Source organism: Macaca mulatta, chromosome 15 (genome assembly GCF_049350105.2).
Source record: "Macaca mulatta isolate MMU2019108-1 chromosome 15, T2T-MMU8v2.0, whole genome shotgun sequence".
Lineage (NCBI taxonomy): Eukaryota > Metazoa > Chordata > Mammalia > Primates > Cercopithecidae > Macaca > Macaca mulatta.
The window spans coordinates 94,332,927-94,353,734 of NC_133420.1; the positions used below are offsets into that span (position 1 = coordinate 94,332,927).

General features: G+C 34.1%; 1 protein-coding gene across 8 annotated transcripts in view; it reads right to left on the reverse strand.

Annotated features, from left to right (window-relative positions):
- The window catches only part of JAK2 (Janus kinase 2), a 155,738-nt gene that overhangs the window by 49,860 nt on the left and 85,070 nt on the right, over nt 1-20,808 (reverse strand). For all 8 annotated transcript variants that reach the window (XR_013404577.1, XR_013404578.1, NM_001265901.2 and 5 more), the window contains 11 exon segments: nt 18,990-19,147; nt 17,256-17,367; nt 14,866-15,052; nt 14,017-14,144; nt 11,500-11,634; nt 10,345-10,432; nt 6,504-6,631; nt 5,627-5,765; nt 3,770-3,921; nt 3,467-3,617; nt 2,601-2,737 (listed from right to left, as the gene is read on the reverse strand). Coding sequence is in view for 6 of the 8 variants with exons in the window: in NM_001265901.2 (NP_001252830.1) it covers nt 2,601-2,737; nt 3,467-3,617; nt 3,770-3,921; nt 5,627-5,765; nt 6,504-6,631; nt 10,345-10,432; nt 11,500-11,634; nt 14,017-14,144; nt 14,866-15,052; nt 17,256-17,367; nt 18,990-19,147 (1,515 nt within the window). In the remaining 2 variants the exon portion in view is untranslated.

Here is a 20,808-nt window from a genome sequence, read left to right on the forward strand (position 1 = left end):
CATACCACTAATTGAAAAGGATAACTTAAAGGGATACAGTAGCTAATTTTTATAAAATGAAAAGGTGACATGCAATCATTTTTGTAGGAATGGCTTCAATAAGGCAATACAAATAGCTAGACAAACCATGGAACACATCAATTACTTCAAACAAACAAAAGATGAAAGTAAAATTATGATGTTAAATGCAGATAGGAAATATCCACATTAAAATATCTATGACTGACTAATGATTACACCATTTTCCTTTCATTTCCTACAAACTAAATTACTGAGAAATATATTTCATTGTACATATATTTTGAAAATCCCTTCTTAGACTCTCTTCAATTTACTTATGTTTAAAAGAATTTTAAGCTCACAGAAAAATTTTTAAAAGCAAAAGAAAATTAACTCAAAATTACAATAATGGGGAATGTTGTAAATAAATTATGGTGTATTCACTTTTAAAATTATGTCTCAAAAGAATATTAATGGGAAAATCTTGATATATGAAAAATAGCAAGTATAGAATTGTATATATAGAATGGTTTCACTATTGAAAGAAATTGTGTAGTTGTTCAGAGACTACAACAAATGGAATGTATCTTCATCGTAATATCTTCCAATTTCTCTAAAAGCAGTATCTATATCACTTTCATAACTAGAAAAAAATACTTGAAAAGATAACTTTATAATTTAGTCTGCTGTTTCCCTTTTGTTAATCTAAATTAGTGATCTTTTGATGTATTCTTTGTTATGTCTACTTCTTAAATACCAGTATGTATTCCATTGTTTTGACAATATATGACAAAATTGTGTGCCTAGTAATCTGTTGGGATCTAAAGGAACTTTTTTTAAGTCAAGGAAAAAAAAGGCACGCAAACAAAAACCAAGATCTAATAAACAACAAAGGACTATGTGATTAAGTTGTATAGAAGAAACAATAAATGCTGTAAGTTCCCAGAAAAGAGGAAAATCAATGACATCTGGAGATATGTCAGGAAAATATGAATTTAGGAATAGCTGATAATAACAGACAACATTCATATGGTACTTACTAGTGAGAACCTTATCCTAGCAAGCTTATGTGAAAAAGAGACAGCTTACCGCTATGGTTGGACCTACTAAGAACTGAGCATTCCCTGGTATCTTACTTACAATATGTAGGTTATACATGACTGTATGACCTTTTAATAGACAGAGCCTCTGCTAGTGAATAGGGCACAGTCAAAATCCTAGACCCTAAGCAATAAGATTAATTCTCCCTGAGATGACTAAAGGCAGAAAGGCAGATAGAAAAGCTTATGTATTCCTTTCTCTATTTCACTGAATCACTTACAATGAACTCCTGCTACCAAGAAACAGTCTCTTGGTCAAGTCAATTTGAGTAATACTGCCTAATTCATCATCCTCTTGAAGATGCTCCATGCACATTACATGTTAAAGCCTCTGAAAAGTTATTCAGTTGTAGGGAAAAGAAAGAGAGATCAGAGTGTTACTGTCTATGTAGAAAAGGAAGACATAAGAAACTCCATTTTGACCTGTACCCTGAACAATTGCTTTGCCCTGAGATGCTGTTAATCTGTAACTTTGCCCCAACCTTAAGCTCACAAAAACACGTGTTGTATGGAATCAAGGTTTAAGGCTAGGGCTGTGCAGGATGTGCCTTGTTAACAAAATGTTTACAGGCAGCATGCTTGGTAAAAGTCATCGCTATTCTCCAGTCTCGATAAACCAGGGGCACAATGCACTGCGGAAAGCCGCAGGGACCTCTGCCCTGGAAAGCCGGCTATTGTCCAAGGTTTCTCCCCATGAGACGGTCTAAAATATGGCCTCATGGGATGGGAAAGACCTGACCATTCCCCAGCCTGACACCCCTGAAGGGTCTGTGCTGAGGAGGATTAGTAAAAGAGGAAGTCCTCTTGCAGTTAGACAGAGGAAGGCCACTGTCTCCTGCCTGCCCCTGGGAACTGAATGTATAAAACCCGATTGTACATTTGTTCAATTCTGAGATAGGAGAAAAACCACCCTGTGGCGGGAGGCGAGACATGTTGGCAGCAATACTGCTTTATTATTCTTTACTCCACTGAGATGTCTGGGTGGAGAGAAGCATAAATCTGGCCTACGTGCACATCCAGGCATAGTACCTTCCCTTGAACTTACTTGTGACACAGATTCCTTTGCTCACATGTTTTCTTGCTAACCTTCTCCCCACTATCACCCTGCTCTCCTGCCACATTCCTCTTGCTGAGATAGTGAAAATAGTAATTAATAAATACTGAGGAAACTCAGAGACCGCTGCCGGTGCGGGTCTTCCATATGCTGAGTGGTGGTCCCCCCGGCCCACTTTTCTTTCTGTATAATTTGTCTCTTATTTCTTTTCTCAGTCTCTCATCCCACCTGATGAGAATTACTCACAGGTGTGGAGGGGCTGGACCCCTTCATTCAGTAAAGATAGCTGTTTATTTAACACAGCATTTCTCCAACATCTGACAACCAAACCTTTTTTTTTCTACAAGCACTCTTTAAAATGTTGTAGAAAGTGAACTTTAGAAACACTCTAAGTTTTTCCTAAATGAAAGGATTATACTCTATTTGAAAAACTTCTGACAATTTACCTTGCCAAGTTGCTGTAGAAATTTCAAATGTCTCTCTTCAAACTGTGTAGGATCCCTGTCTTCAAAGGCACCAGAAAACCCTAGGGCACCTATCCTCATATTTGGTAACATGTCATTTTCTGTTAATAGTTCATAATCTGGAGAAATAAAGAATATTACCACCTTAAGTTAGCAAATAAAATTCTCTGGACTAAACTGACATTCAAGTTGGCCAAAATAATCATGAGTTACAAATACTAAATGATACAGGGAAACTCAAATAATTTAGATTATATTAATGGGAGCCTTTAATCATTACCCATAATCTGAAAGGCTTTCAAGAGAGACTTTGCAAAGGATAAATATTTGTTTTCCAAAATAAGTAGTTTTCATATTCATAAAGTAAGGTAATATACTGATATTTATTGTGAGAAAGGTGAGTAGTACTAGGGTAGAAAGCACCTATAGGTCAAACACATGCATTTCAGCTCAGTATTTTGAAAAACGAGAGAACAAACCAAAACAAATACAGCTCATGTTTAGAAAATCAATCATTTATAAAATATGAGAAACGTTAAAAAATTGATTTTTTTAAAGTCAATTTAAGCAGAAAAAAAAACAACACTATAATTTACAACTCATTAAATGGAAAACTAAAATTAGGTTACTGAAAGAGAAAAGGTCTTTTTTTAAAAAAGGAAATAATTCTCACTCAAGGAGATTAGAATATGTATAAAGCATGAAAAGCCATATGAACATAAGAAATTAAGAGGGCCTAAATGACATCAAGAAAATGTTTTAAAGGAATTAAAAATTAGTAATGATTCATTAAATACAATAAAGATAGAAAGCTGGAAAATCAATAAGATCACTCCATAAATACATACCTGGAGTAAACAAACTGTTAAGATCTCGTATGACGGCTCTGAAAGAAGGCCTAAAATCGGGTTCATAATCCATACAATTATTTATAAGGTTTGCTAATTCTGCCCACTTTGGTGCAGGAAGCTGGTGCCTATCTTCATAAAATTGCAGCTTCTATAATTAAAGAACCACAAAGAGAATAAATTGTGTAATGCCACACCAACCTTCTTTTAAAAATTAGATGGGCTAAAAAATACAAATCATGTGAAAGTAATATGAAAGTTCAGAGATAGAGTAATTCTAACTTAGTCTATATATAAACTTACTCTTTGAGAATCCAGGGCACTTAGAGGTTTATCTCCTCCACTGCAGATTTCCCACAAAGTGGTACCAAAACTCCATTTGTCTGTTGCCAAATTTAAATTTTTAGGATTTTCAATGCATTCAGGTGGTACCCATGGTATTCTCTCCTGAAGAACTTTTAAATGATAAGAACAGAGTAGGGTTAAATAATTCACAAGTAAACCAATCTTTTATATGTAAATAGCTTTAAAGTTCAAATCATTTGAATAATCAGGTCTATTTTCTGTATTTTGGAGGGGGTGGATGTGTAAGTGCACATGACTGCATAAGCTTAAGAGCCAGAAGGGACCTTCAAGGTCATCTAGTTCAATATCTCATCTTCAACGATGACAACATGGAGACACATGATTAAGTAATCTGCCCAAAGCCACACAATTTGTTAGCAGCAGAGACAGAATTAGAATCCTGTACAGTGAGTTCTGAATCAATTAATCTTTCCATTAAACCATAGTGTCTCAACTGGCATACCATTTTTCATTAGTTTTACCTTCAAAAAAAAAAATTTTTTTTTTGAGACAGGGTGACACTCTGTCACCCAGGCTGGAGTGCAGTGGCACAATTGCAGCTCACTATGCTTTGACCTCTTGGGCTTAAGTGATAAAGCAATCAGTCTCCCAAAGGGTTGGAATTACAGGCATGAGCCACTGCGCCTGGCCAAATCTTTTTTTTTTAATATAGTTTATCCTAAAATTGTCCCATGATACTTTTTGGTATTTCTTCATAAGGTAATGTTACATCATTCAGAGATGTTCTACTGATTTAATAGCCTTGGCAATTCTCACTTGCAGATGATAAAAAAAACCAAGGACCAATAAGCGTTTATAGCTGAGGCATGGCTAAATTGCACCAAAATATTCTAGGTATATGGAATTGATACAGGTGGGCTCTGCTCAAATCGTGGAATTTCTCAAGCAAAGTTTCTGTGGTCTTTGATTCCACCAGAAGGACTGTATTCAAGAAAGGAAGCAGCAATATAACCCTACTTTCTAGTATTCTGACATAGACAGACAAATTGATTGATTGAAAACTACGTTCACCATATGAATACATTTTTTTCCATCTTCACTTCTGACTCCAAAGGATAAAATTTCCCAGAATACCAGATGTAAGACCCTGTAAGAATTTTGTGCCATACTCTTGTACTACTGCCCAATTATCACTGTCTTCACTGTCAGATAAGTCATTATGTACTATTGGCTTAAATTGATCAATTTAGAATCTAAATTTGGAACATCCAATTAGACAAATTAGCTAAGATAACAAAATTCATTTATAATTATCTAGACCCCCCAAAAAACCCCTCTCAACTATCTGACTGAAATTTGTATTTTTAACCCACTGTGTTAAGTAGTAAAGATTAACAAACACAAATGAAAGTTTTTTAAGGTTTTAAAAAGTCAGAATTAGCTGGATAATTAAACTAATTTCTTCACAGAGGGTAGAAAAAAGTCCTAAGATCTCAGGCTAGATAAATTTTTATTTAGTGATGAGAAGAAAAAAATATTTAGAAAATGTACTTGTGGCTCAAGGAATATTAGAAAACCTCATATTAAAAATAGATAAAATCCTATCCTTCATATATAGAGATTAAAACTGTTTTTAAAAAATCACCTCACAGTCCATAGTTATATGCTTATAAGAAAGAAAAATAGAGACTAAGATTTAACTAACAATTTAAATGGCTAAAAGTGATAGATACTTTTATTATTAATCAGGAACATATGAATTAAATGGAGTTCAAGGAAAATTAACAACATGCTCTTTACACCACTGCCCAAGTAAAGTTTAGTAACATTATATATAATCCCTCTAGAACTTACTGTCCTTTGGCAAAACTGTAATACTAATGCCAGGATCACTAAGTTTGATGAAAGGAGGATTTCCTGTCTTCCTGTCTTCTTCTCTGATAAGTAGAATATTTTTGGCGCACACATTCCCATGAATAAGGGTGTTTTCTTCCTATTAGAGTTAAACGCACATATATTCAAATATCAATCCACAAATATTTGAGCATTTAGTAGTTCAAGCCCCCAAAACAGATTTAAAGAAGAAAAATATATAAGATAGTATAATAAATATTAATTTGGAGGCATGCATTGAGAAAAAAGGAAATTTATGACTCCTAACTATGCTTCCTGTTTTACATTTTAAATAACACAATAATCTATGCTTGTGATGAAATGAATAAATTAAAACTACCCAGTGCCACTTAATGTGAGTTCTAAGGCTGAGATGGTTTGTGTTTCTGGATGGGAGCTGACATTAAGAAACACTACTTCAGTTCTGCAGCAGAACATAGGTGGCACCCTGAGGGGTCTGATCACTGGCAGGCCCTCTAGTACTCTTCTCTGTCAACGCTGCTTTCTCATGGACCATAATGTACAATGGCCCAAAAATAGAGAAGCACATGTTGCTGCATAATTTTTGGTTGAATTTTCTAAATCCAAAAGACACAAAATACAGACTGTCTATTAGTAGTTCTAAGATATTGATGGGATGACAAAACTTTTTTTCAAAAGTGATTTTACATACATAAACATATGCCTAAAGTAATCTCTTTTATCACCTAACACAGACTGTTTTACATGAATTGGCATCCAATTACAGATTTATTTTTTGTTTCCAGGTAAAGATAATTTGTATATTGTTTTATAAAATAAAACAGTGTCTTTTTGATAAAATGGATATACTACTTACTAGAAAATGCATGGCCCATGCCAACTGTTTCGCAACTTCAAGTTTCCATAATATATTTATACAATTTTTATTCTTTTTCAGGTATGTATCTAGTGATCCAAATTTTACAAACTCCTGAACCAGAATATCTGCATTAAAATATAAGTAATAATAAGGCTTAAGTATAAATTTAATTAAATATATGTAATTTAAATCTTCATATACTTACATGTGACTATTATAGGTAAAGAAAGTAAATTAGGCAAAACTCAAAACTTCAAAGAAAACTTAGTGGATACACAGCATTATATTTTTGGTTTTTAGTTTACTTACAACAGCAATAGTAGGAGTCTAAACAATTATATGTTATTTTTTATATATATATAACATAAATGTATAATATATAATATACCAGCACACCTTTATATATTAGTACTGAATTATGGCTGTTTTTTAAAAAAAATGAAAATTTCTCACTTAATTTATCATCCACATAACATTTTAGACATTCAAACCTTCCTGAAGTTCTTCTACACACAAAAATTACTAACAATGTCTATAGTATTATAGACATAAAGGAGAATTTGAGTTCTAGCTCCATTTAATCTTTTAATTTATTCTGAAAAAATACAAAAATGTTTTGTGCTGCTTTATCTTTAAAACTTTTTAAAAAAAAAAATATAAAACATATTTTTCCAGAAAAACAAGTGTTGGCTTCCAAAAACAATCCTGGACTCCTTCGTGGTCCACAGGAGCCTCTCAGATACCTCCATATAACAGGTTCCAAACCACTGCTTTTGAAAATACTATCAATTTTCAAAGATATGAAAAAATGTTATACAAGTGTAGATGTGGATTTAATCTGCATTACTAGTGGAAAATAGGGAATTATATAAACAATTTTCTTGAATGTAAACTTTGTGAGGCACTAAAATACAGGCATACCTCGAAGATATTACCAGTTTGGTTTTAGACTACCATAATAAAGCAAGTCATTAATTTCTTGGTATCCCAATACATATAAAACTTGTATTTACACTATAATGGAGTCTATTTAGTGTGCAACAGCATTATATCTTTAAAAAAAAAAAAACAAAGAATATACTTTTAAAAAATACTTCATTGCCAAAAAAGGTGCTAATGATAATCTGAGCCTTCAGAAAGTTGTAATCTTTTTGCTTGCGGAGGATCTTGCCTTTTGATGTTAATGGCTGCTGACTGATCATGGTGGTGGCTGCTTAAAGTTCAGGTGGCTGCAGCAGTTTCTTAAAATAAGACAACAATGATATTCACTGCAGACTCTTCCTTTCATGAAAGACTTCTCTGTAGCATGCAATGCTGTTTCATAGCATTCTACCCACAGTAGAACTTTACAGGGTCAGTCCTCTCAAACCCTGCCACTGCTTTATCAACCAAGTTTATGTAATATTCTAAGCCTTTTGTTGTCATTTCACCATGTTCACAGCATCATCACTAGGAGTAGATTCCATCTTAAGAAACCACTTTCTTTGCTTATCCATAAGAAGCAACGCCTCATTCTTTCAGGGTTTAATCATGAGATTGTAGCAATTGAGTCACATCTTCAAGCTCCACTTCTTAGTTCTCTTACTGTTTCCACCACCTCTGCAGTGACCTCCTTCATTAAAGTACCATATCCCTCAAAGTCATCCAGGAGGGTTAGAATGAACTTTTCCAAATTCCTATTAATGTTACCATTTTGATTTCCTTCCATGAACCATGAATGCTATTCCTGGCATCTAGAATGGTGAATCCTTTCCATAAGTTTTTCTACTTACTTTACCCAGATCCACCAGAGGAATCACTATCTATGGCAGCTTAGCCTTACAAAATGTATTTCTTAGATAATAAGACTTGAAAGTTGAAATTCCTCCTTGATCCATGGGCTATAGAATGGATGTTATGTCACCAAGCATGAAAATAACATGAATATCCTTGTACATCTCCATCATAGTGCTTGGGTGACCAGGTACATTGTCAATGAGCAGTAATACTTTGAAAGCAATCTTTTTTTCTGAGCAGATCTCAACAATGGGCTTAAAATAGTCAGTAAACCATGCTATAAACAGACGTGCTGTCATCCAGGCTTTATTGTTCCATTTATAGAGCACAGGCAGAGTAGACTTAGCATAATTTGTAGAGCCCTGGGATTTTTGGAATGGTAAATGAGCACTGGTTTGAATTTCAAGTCACCAGTGGCATTAGCCCTTAGCAAGAGGGTCAGCCTGTCCTTTGAAGCTTTGAAGGCAAGCACTGACTTCTCCTCACTAGCTGTGGAAGTCCTAGATGGCATATTCTTCCAACAGAAGGCTGTTTTGTTTACATTTGAAAATCTGTTTGTTAGTGTCACCATCTTCATCAATGGTCCTTGCTAGATCTTCTGGATAACTATCTGTAGCTTCCACATCAGCATTTTCTGCTTCATCTTGCACTTATGCTGTGGACATGGCTTCTTTTCTTAAACCTCATGAACCAACCTCTTGTAGCTTCCAGCTTTTCTTCTGCAGCTTCCTCACCTCTCTCAGCCTTCATAGAACTGAAGATCAGTAAGGTCTTGCTCTAGATTGGGCTTTGGCTTAAGGGAATGTTGTGGCTGGTTTGATCTTCTATCTAGAACTTTCTCTGTATCATCAATAAGGCTGTTCACTTTCTTGTAATTTATGTGCTCACAGTAGTAGCACTTTCAATTTCCTTCAAGGACTTTTCCTTTGGATTCATAACTTGCCTTTTTAGTGCAAGAGGCCTAGCTTTCAGCCTGTCTTGGCTTTCAGCATGCCTTCCTCACTAAGCCATCTTCATCAGTGGTCTTTGCTACATCTTCTGGATAACTTGCTGCAGCTTCCACATCAACATTTGCTGCTTCATTTCTAGCTTTCGATTTAAAGTGAGAGATGGGTGAATATTCCTTTCACTTGAACATTTAAAGACCATTATGGGATTACTAAATGGCCTAATTTCAATATTGTTGTCTTGGGGAATAGGGAGGCCCCAGGAGAGGAAGAGAGACAGAGGAATGGCTCATTGATGTAGCAGTCAGAGCACTCACTGCATTTATCTATGAAGTTTGCCTTCTTATATTCTCTCTGTTTGAGACACCCCAGAATAATTACAATACTAGCATTAAAGATTACTGATCACAGATCACCATATGGTTTTTTTTAAAGTTTGAAATGTTGCCAGAATTACCAAAATGTGACACAGAGACATGAAATGAGCACATGCTGTTGGAAAACTGTTGCCGACAGAGTTGCTAGACACTGGGTTGCCAAAAACCTTCAATATGTAAAAAATACAATATCTAAGAAGCACAATAAAGCAAGGTGCAATAAAATGAGGCATGCCTGTATACTATTAAAGCTTGGGGTATGATTTATACTTTTAGTAGTTTCTATGAACAACCTAAATTTAACCAAAAAATATATCTAGTATCATATCAACACAATATTTTCAGTCAGTTCCATTAAAAATTAAGTGTATCATTTATATGCTTTGTCTTCATAATTCCAGAGAAGTTTGTAATGAAAAGGCCAGTTATTCCAATGCTATGTTGAACCTGCCATAATCTCTTTTGCTGTCATGAACACAAAATGTTATAGACATTTGTTTCCTATAATACTCTATTGTTTGGGCATTGTAACCTTCTACTTTTAACTTTATTCATTGGTTTCCTTTTTCACAAGATATAACTGAACAGTCCTACAGTGTTTTCAGTTTCAAAAATATTTAATTCCTGTTAAATTATGGGTTACACTGACACCTAGCTGTGATCCTGAAACTGAATTTTCTATATAAACAAAAATAGATGATCTGAGAAAGGCATTAGAAAGCCTGTAGTTTTACTTACTCTCCTCTCCACAGACACATACTCCATAATTTAAAACCAAATGCTTGTGAGAAAGCTTGCTCATCATGCTTGCTGCTTCAAAGAAAGACTAAGGAAAAGAAAAACAAAAAGTACAAAGAATTGTTGTTTGACTGTTGTCCATAAGTACTCAGTTCAGAAAATTCTCTCTGCCATAATAAAGATGCACTTTCTCCTACTCTCAGCATGACTATAGATAAGGATACAATGTGCTTTGGTCCCTTTATATGGACCTGCAATGACCATCAACGTTCTGAGGAAACCCCTGTGTAAGTCTGGAATATGGAGATCAAAGTGAGAGACAGCAAGAGTGGTACAGGAATCATGAATGATGCCAGTCAAACAGGCTTGATGCTTAACACCTGAAATAGAGGACAGATGTACAACCAGAGGTAGACATCAGAGATAGATATAGGGAACTGAGTTAGATGGATGTAGCCTTTAAATAATACTTCCTAAAGAATTAAAAATGTGCAGATAAAATATCATGACATCTGTGTTAGGACACTAGCATAGTTTTAACATCACTCCAATTCCACTAGACATTGACTAAAACCACTGGGTATGACTGTTTAGTGAATCACGATCACCAATACTGTGGTGTTCTGGATTAGAACAACTCTTTGGCTTGAACTTTTCACATCATCTTCCACTAACACCCTTTAAGATATTGTAAGTATCATATCTTGCTGTGTTCGGAGCTCTGGCAACTGGCCACAGGGTCTGCCAGCTAGCATCTCTGGATGATGCCCAGAGGCATCCAGATTTCACTAAGTATGTTCCTTAGTACAGTGCCTTTGAAACTTTTTTTTTTTTTTAAATAAATGAAATTGTAGAAGAACCTCTGTGTAACCCATAAAGCTCTGGGGAGCCAAGTTTGAAAATCATGGCCACAGTATATGCAGAAATGTAATAACACTCCTAACATGCTAAACATAATTAGTTTGGAATTAATTTTTTGTAATCCTGTAATTTTCAAACCCTGTAATTCTATAGCCCCACAAGAATATATCCTCAGAGAAGTCCTTGATACATTTAAAACTTACAATTTTGAAAAGCTGCACACGAGTATGTTGTATGAATATGAGAGTACATCTTTAAACAGCATAAACTACATGAACTAAAGAACATACACACCTCTGAATAGTTTCTATGTGCTTTATCCAGAACTTTTAAAAGAACTTCTGTTTCATGAAGTTGACCATAGTCTCCTACTTCTCTTCGTATGCCTTTAAAAATCTTTGTGAAAGTGCCTTGGCCAAGGCTTTCATTCTTCAAGAGAAAAAGGTAAAAGTAAAGAATGAGTAAAGATGGAGAACAAAGTAGGAACAAGAAAATACGTTCAATGAGGAAGAATTTTTTTTTAATCCATAAGCAAGTATTTTCCTTAGAGTCTAAATCCAGATTTGAGACTCCAAATTAATTCTTTTATTCTGCTTCCTTAAATATTAATGAGAGACAGAAAACAAGGATTAATGAATTAAGTGTATTTTGGCTCTACTTGGTTTTGAAATCTCCTGAATGGGCTATAATTATCACTTTTTAAAAACAGAGTCAGTGTTTACCTACATTTGCTTACATGAGAATCATTTTGTTTGCCTTTCCTACTAGTACAATAGAGAATGTGGTCTGCAGAGGCAGAATATCTGACTTTTTCTTATTACCACTTTTATGACCTTGTACAGGCTATTTAATCTCTGTGCTGCAGCTGTCTTGGTTTCTTCATCTGAAAAATGAGAAAAGTAACTATTTTCCCATAGGATTGTTATAAACAGTAAGTGAATAAATACAAAAAGCCCTTAGTACAGTCCATGACACATAGTAAATGTGCATTAAGTATTAGCTATTACTACTAATACTAGTATTTCTTGCATATCTTTACAAAGTAATTGTTGAAAGCCTGCACTCTGAAGTAACGCTGCTTGTGTTCAAATCCAAGGACTACTATTTATTAGTTTTGTAATGTTAGTCAAGTTACCTGGCCACTCTGTTTCCTATTATTCACATGAGGACTTGTCTCCTTAAAGAGCTCAGATATCAGTTGTTCTTTCTCATTCTGCCTAACGCCCCTTAATCCCTCTTTCATATAACCCATTTCTTTCTCCCTAACCCCTACATTCTTAATAATTTCTTCAGATCTAGCTTGCAGTTCACATCTCTCTTCAGCTATAAGTAATTTCCTTTTCATCCTGTATATTCTGTTTTAATGTCAGTGACGATTATTTATCATTTCTATGTTTTCCTGAAATCTTTTTTGTTTGTTAAAACAATGTCTTATTTCTCCATGGTTTCAATTCCTTTTCTATCTTTAAACATGTATATGTATTTTATAGTCTGTATCTGAAAATTCTGTGATAGGAAGTTCCTGGAGTTCTAATTTTGATGTTTGTTGGTCTACTGACTCTTACTTAATCCTGCATTATTTCCTTGTATGCTTCTAAATTTTCTATTAAAAGCTCATGTTTGGAATGGTTTTATCTGTGGGAATCATGGGTTGCCTAGGTTAAGAGTATTTTTTTGTTTCTTCTAAGCACCACACAATATTAGGAGAGGACCACATTTAATTTAGAGTTTCTCAGTCTATGTAGGTAGTATAATGAAACCCAAATTCAAAAGCTTGTGATGACAAATTCTTAGGAGAGACTGCTTTTCCTCACTAGAAACCCAATTAAAAATGACAAAATTCCTTTTCTTCTCTGCTTGCCAGTGGGTGAATTTTTCACATTCTATATATTGTTTTACTGAGGATGTATTTACTTAAGGGTCCTAGTTTTATTCAGGGATAGTCTCACTTTTAACTCCTTGCCTTGTGCAGGTCTGAGACCTGGCCCTTTTAAATTGCTTTTAAGTCTTAACCCCCTTGATAAATGTGGCTGATCACCAGTCTCACCACCTGGCAGCCAAATTATCAGATCTTATGGATTACAGTTGACTCTTGAACAGCATGGGTTTGGACTGCACAGGTCCATTTATGTGTGGATATTTTTTCAATAAATCCAGTGGGCCCTCTGTACTGGCAAAGCAGGTTCTGCATCTGCAAGGAAACTCAGATGGAAAATATAGTATTTCTGCACTCCAGCCTGGGCGACAGAGCAAGTCCTCCTCTAAAAAATAAATAATTTTTAAAAATAATTACTAGTTACTTTTTAAAAGAAATACAGTGTTCATAGGATGTAAAACCCGTGTATATGGAGGGCCAACTTTTCATACCCACAGGTTCCACTTAAGTATCCTCACATTTTGGTATCCATGGGTAGTCCTGGAACCAATCCCTCATGGACACTGAGAGATGGCTGGATTTTTGTCTCAGTTTCTTCTTTATTTTTAACCCCTTGAATTTCCCTTATTTTCTTGATAACTTGAGAGTAACAATATAGGTCTTTGTATATTTTTAATTTTTAATTTTTGTGAAGAATCATTTTTAAATTTCCAAAAAGAAAATTAAGATTCCATTCTTAGGATAATTAAGATAATTAATTTTGCTAACATCTAACACAAGGTTGGTATATCTTTCAAAGGAAAAATACTTAAATCACAACTAAATTTGCATATGTTAAAACAAAATAATTCCAAATGACACATGAATGTAAATCAAGAAAACAGATGTTGTTTTAAAAGGACAAAAAAGACAGTAATCAGTATCTAATGACTTACAAATATCAAATCTTCATTTCTGATTTTGTGAAACACCATTTGGTTCATATGAGTAGGCCTCTGTAATGTTGGTGAGGTTGGTACATCAGAAACACCATTCGTTCTGAAGACTAGAAGGTTTGATTTATCTGAAAAAATAAAATACATATATATCACATCAAAATACACTGAAAATATGAATTGCGCCAAGGAGGAGTAAAATGAAATGTGTTCTATATATAAGAAATGCTTAATAACTCCTCATTGTTCTTTTTTATAATAGAAAATTATTTTAGGGGTTAACTCATTGAACTTTGATGTATTATTCTTAGTTACTTCATATATTCAAAATTATAATCACTTTCTTAACTAATGTAATTTGAATTTTGATGTATTCCTGCCAGTTATTTCATTAATTCAAAATTATAGTAACTTCCTTAACTCATACAATTTTTCAGAAATTTTAATAATTTTTAATAGTAAGCCTCATTATTTCAAGGAATTTCCAACTTTACTATCTTTATTTTTAAAATACAGCAGTTAAAATCCTCAAAGTATATGAAAATTTTTACTTAAAACAACATGAGAATTTAGTAGTGAGATCTTACTAGTTCAATAAATGACATCATACCACAAAATTATTATGTTTAAAATCTCATTTTAGAATAATTGAACTTCAAGTCACTTCTAGACCACCAAAACCAAAGTAAACAATCTTATTTGATGATGCTTGTACAACAGAATAAGATAAAATTAACTTTTAGAGCTGCTTCTTTCATATATCCTTTGAAATCAATGTACTAAAGATACTTCACACCACATACACAATCCATGACCAGTAATTTTAAAATAACTAGAAAATTATCTTACCTTTTGGCTTTGGGGGACAGCACTTAGTAAACTGGAAAATTATATTGTCTGAGCGAACGGTTTCCATCTGGTAACAATTCAAAAGATCTTTAAGACTGCTGAAGTTCTTCTTTGTCCCACTGAGGTTGTACTCTTCATTCTCATTTTTTGTAATCAAACAGTGTTTATATTCAATGACATTTTCTCGCTGTATAAGTTTAATTATAAAGAAAGGGAGGGATACTCACAATGAACATCATAGTGATTATTCTGACAAAATGATATCACAAGAACAAGCAACGGAATAAACATTTGAACCAAGAATCCAATGTAGTGCCAGTATAGTAATAGAAGTACTTAGTTCCTCAAAAGGGCAATTTACAATTTCTCAGCCTATAAAAGTGGTTTAAAAGTTGATTTTATGAAAACGTATGGAAGAAGGCAATGATAATTAATAGCAATAGTAATACCATCCTTAATAGCTTCCCATCATTTGTAAGATAAAGCCTAAAACAAATGCAGCATATAGAGCCTTCCATGAGCTGGTTTCTGCCTCCATCTCCAATCTAAGCTCCTGCCACTGCCAACATACAACCTATGTTCCAGCCATATTAAATAAATCACTTCAAGCAAATGCCATGCTGCTTCATGCCTTGATAACTCTTCATGCTATCTCTCTACCTAAGAATGTATACCCACTTCTTCTGAGCAGTGAACCTTTCTTTATTCATTCATCAAAACTCAGTTCAAGTACCACTTTTTCTAAGAGGTCCTCTCTCATGCTCACCTCATTGCACAAGCAAAGGTGAATATTCAGACATTCCACTGCACCACCATTGTATTTGTATAATTATCTTTAATATGACATTTTTAATATTTTGCAGTTTTTAAATATTTGTCTTATGCACTATATTATGAACTTGTTCATCTATTTTTTTAAGGTGCATTTTATAAACATATTCATTCTACTCAGAAACATTTATATAAAATCTACCAATACCTCAAGGTCAATCAAGTTCTTCCTATGCCAAATGACCTTTCTTGTTTTTGTTTTTTTTTTTTTCTGAGACAGTGTCTCACTCTGTTGCCAGGCTGGAATGCAGTGGGACAATTTTGGCTCACTGCAACCTCTGCCTCCCGGGTTCAAGCGATTCTCCTGCCTCAGCCTCCCAAGTAGCTGGGACTACAGGTGTGCACCACCATGCCCAGCTAATTTTTATAATTTTAGTAGAGACAGGGTTTCACCATTTCACCACGTTGGCCAGGATGGTCTCGATCTCTTGACCTCGTGATCCACCCGCCTTGGCCTCCCAAAGTGCTGGGATTACAGGCGTGAGCCAACACACCCAGCCAACCTTTCTTAATAATTGTAAACCTGTCTGTTACTGTCTATATTTGCCTATGCTAGATAATTACATGTTCGATTTAGAATTTTTTGTATACTTGAAAATTTTTGTTTGTCCAGTAGATAAGTTTCTTGAAGATAGGGCTGTAGCATAAACTCTCTAATATATAGCTCTCATATTAGGATTGGCACATACAGTGAACATAAAATATATATATATAGTTTTTGAATTGATACTTGAATATAATGTACTATTATCTGTTATAGTAAGAGGATACTTTGAAATTAGGATAGATTACCAGTTTTACACAAAGGTGAAGTGATGGTGTAACCTACTTTCTGTAATCTACCCTCTACATATGCCAAATATAAGTTGCATTTTATAAAAATTAAAATAATTGAATAACAAAATTCTTATTTTCTCTATTTTTAAAAATCAAGATAAATTTGGAAGCTTCTATAAATGTTCTTAGGATTTATACTATGAAATTGCCTCATAAGTGATAGTAAATAATCACAGATGAGATCCAAGATGATCTGTATTAACAGTGGGGTTTTACCTTTAAAACATGCATTGTAGACCACTATTCTTAATATTAGAAAATCACCAGTTAAAAGTGCTTCAATGTGTCTGTTTCTTTGTTATTGCCCTATTTTTCTCTAATTCTGTTTCCTGTAATTCTGTAACCACTGTTAATAAACAGAAAATTTACTTCCAATTTATTTTGTTCTACATCATGTGCAGGGATTTCCAGTTTTGCAAAAAAAAAAGAAACATCAAGACACTTGATGAAATACCTTTTGACACACTGGTAACACCAAAACATCAGAAAATAAAATAAATGCAAAATAAAAAGATAGACATAAATTATTTTATATTTTTATATAAACCCTGGGAATTGTATCTTATTTATTTGTACAGAATCTCTGAGGAAATTAAGCATTATACTAGTTATATCCTATATATAGCTATAATTCTGAGTATTAAAAAGGAAATATGGTAAATAATATGCAGAGGAAATTAAATGAACTAAAGTGTTACTATTAATAAGTGTGACATACTAACCTCGACAGCAAAAGTCAGAAAATATTTATTAAAGTCCTTAGGACTGCATCGAAGTACATACAGTCCAGTCTGATTACCTGCTTTCTTCAGTTTACTAATGGCAAAATCCATCCTAAAGGTAAAGAAGAAGCAATTTGAATGATAATATAGCAAGCACCATAACATTATGACCAAGTGTCGTCTAAAAAAATCAAAAGTCAAATCTAAAACTGTCAGAACTGTCTCCTCTACTTTATATGTTTAGCAATAATCCTTCAAAGGAAAAAATCAAAGTACCAAGCTATTTTGCGTAAGTTCAAACCATTTCAAGGGACAATTATATAGCTTTAAAAACCAATAAAAATAAGACAAAATCACAAAGAACAATTTGTTCATTTGATTTTTCTGCCTGCTGATTACAAAGTTAGTATTTTTAAAATCATATTCTCTGAAAACTTCATTTAACCATAAAGATAATATGTCAGAAAATATTTATATCTCTTCTACAATAGCAGTTACTGACATAGAAATCTGAATGCATGATTTTATTATTTAGTATGATAACAAAGTCTAAGAGAAGAACCATGGCAACTGACAAAGACAACTGATTTTTAAACTTTTCTGTTTTCTGAAGCTGCACACCTTGAAAGAAAAGCAAAATCTAATCTATACAAAAGCAAGAATCATTCTGTTTCACTTATCACCATATTTCTAATATATAAACCAGTGCTTGCACATAGTAGTTACTCAGTAAATATAAATAAAAGAATGTTTGAATGAATTTATAGATACATGAATAAAGGCAAGGAGTTTTAAAAATATTTAACATGTAAATTACAGACGAAGTTCAAGTAGTACAACTTTTTCATAGCAACCATATTCATTACTAAAAAAATATTAAGCATAGACTAAATCAAGTCTTTATATTACCCAAGATGTATTTTCTCAAATACTTAGGGGTAGGTTAAATGCAAAGAACATAGTATGCTCACGATCCCAGATTTTCCCTTTGCTCAAGTTATTCAAATCTGCTGTCAATATAAACCACATCCCACCTAAGAGATCATTAGGACTTAAGCTAAATAGATGTTATGCATGTTATACATGATAGCTGGCTTTACCCAGTATTAAAATAAGGATCTACAACCATGTGAGCCAATATGATAGTTACTAGCCACATGTAGCTATTTAAATGTAAAGAAATTAAAATTCAGTTCCTCGGTTGCACTAGCCACATCTCAAATGCTAAACAGCCACATGTAGCTAGTGGCTACTGTGTTACACAGCACAGATACAGAATATTTTCATCACTGCAGAAAGTTCTACATAGCACTAGTCTAGAAATGTGGACATCATATACATCTTGTGTTTGAACCTTTCAGTAGAAGATGGACTATCCAAAAATAAAGCATTTTCAAATTTTGCACTGTGGCTTCCTTACAGTATTTTAAAATTAATAACACATAAATTGGAGGTCTTTTTTTACTAACATTCAGGAGCGAATCACACATAGGCATGATTAACAAATGTTAAATTTGTACAAGTTATAAATATTATAGATTGGGATACAGATGGTAAATTATATACTAAATAATTCTAATTATTATGTAATCTGATTGCAAATAGCCTTTTGTTTAAAAAAACTTGTCAAATTAATGTTTTTTCCTAAACATACATGTATCACTCTGTTAAATCTTCTTTGTAAATATATCATTTACTTTTCTAAAAATTTACTTTTAAGTCTGTATTACTCACGAAATTGGGCCATGACAGTTGCTTTGTATATTTTCAAGCACTGTTGGAGGTGCTACTTCTTTACAGAGGTAATGATGTGCATCTGCAGTTAATCTATAATATCCATCAATTAATGACACGAAAGACAAAGCTTCCCTTAATGAGCTAAGTTCAATTTCCTAAGCAGAGAAAAGAAAAAGAAACAGCACGTTTTAGAAAGTCAACTCCATGTTAAATATTGAAAAATTTTTTCATTCCACGTTTTTAGAGTAATTCACCTAAATACATTTTCTTCTAAATTGCTCACATGTCTTTTATGGCTCAGTACTCAATATGAATTACAAATTCTTATGTCTGATATTTAAGATCCTCCTAAATACAGATTATCATACCTTCCCAGTTATAGTTCATTCTATATCCATCGTTTTACTTTATTTTCCAATGTCCTTCTTAAACTAATATACCAGTTATCTCAGCTAGAAATCTATTTAATACAATATAAAAGTTGAGATTAGAAATCATGAGCATTTCTTTTCTTTTCTTTCTTTTTTTTTTTTTATTATACTTTAAGTTCTAGGGTACATGTGCACAACGTGCAGGTTTGTTACATATGTACACGTGCCATGTTGGTGTGCTGCACCCATTAACTCATCATTTACATTAGGTATATCTCCTAATGCTATCCCTCCCCCACCACACACAATAGGACCCAGTGTGTGATGATTCCCTTCCTGTGTCCAAGTGTTCAATTCCCACCGATGTTCAATTGCTCATTGTTCAATTCCCACCGATGAGTGAGAACATGCGGTATTTTTGAGGGTCTTGCTCCATCGCCCAGGCTGAAGTGCACTGGCACAATCTTGCCTTACTGCAACCTCCACCTCCCAGGCTCAAGCAATCCTCCCACCTAACCCTCATGAGTAGCTGGGATTACAGGCATGTGCCACCATGCCCAGCTAATTTTTGTATTTCTAGTAAACACAGGTTCTCGCCATGTTGGCCAGGCTGGTCTCCCAACTCCTGACCTCAAGTGATCCACCCACCTCGGTCTCCCAAAGTGTTGGGATTACAGGCATGAGCCACAGACTACATACCAATTATATACTACTAAAGTTAAAGTATTCATGCTACAAACTAAAATGTTAGGAAATGTAGCTATGCTATGATTTTTTTTGTCCCCCCGCCCCCCACCTCCCCATCAGAGTCTTGCTCCGTCGCCCAGGCTGGCGTGCAATGGCGCGATCTCGGCTCACTGCAACTTCTGCCTCCAGGGTTCAAGCAATTCTCCTGTCTCAGCCCCCCAAGATGCTGGGATTACAGGCACACGCCAAGACGCCCAGCTAATTTTTGTATTTTTAGCAGAGACAGGGTTCCAACATGTTGTCCAGGCTAGTCTCAAACTCCTGACCTCATGATCCACCCGCCTTGGCCTCCCAAAGTGCTGGGATTACAGGCGTGAGTCACCATGCCCGGCCTGATTGTATCTTAATACATATGTGAACATATAATCAGCCTAAAATGCAGCATGTTACTTAAATGCGAAAATATATGTACATATATAAAAATATTTATATTTTTACATGCAAAAAGTCAGTTATATAAAGAAAAAAGCCCCATTTGTAACAAAAAGGATGCAATATCAATAATTAACAAAAACTTCAAAACACTCTTATACAACTTTTTATTTAAATATACAGAAGATTAACCATGTTCTTGGTAGGAAAATCCAATATGAGAAAAATGTAAAATTCCTCTCTAAATTAATTTTCTAATTTGTGTCAATCACATTAAAAATACCAACAGATACCAGAAGCTGTACCTAGAAAAACAGGGCAAACAT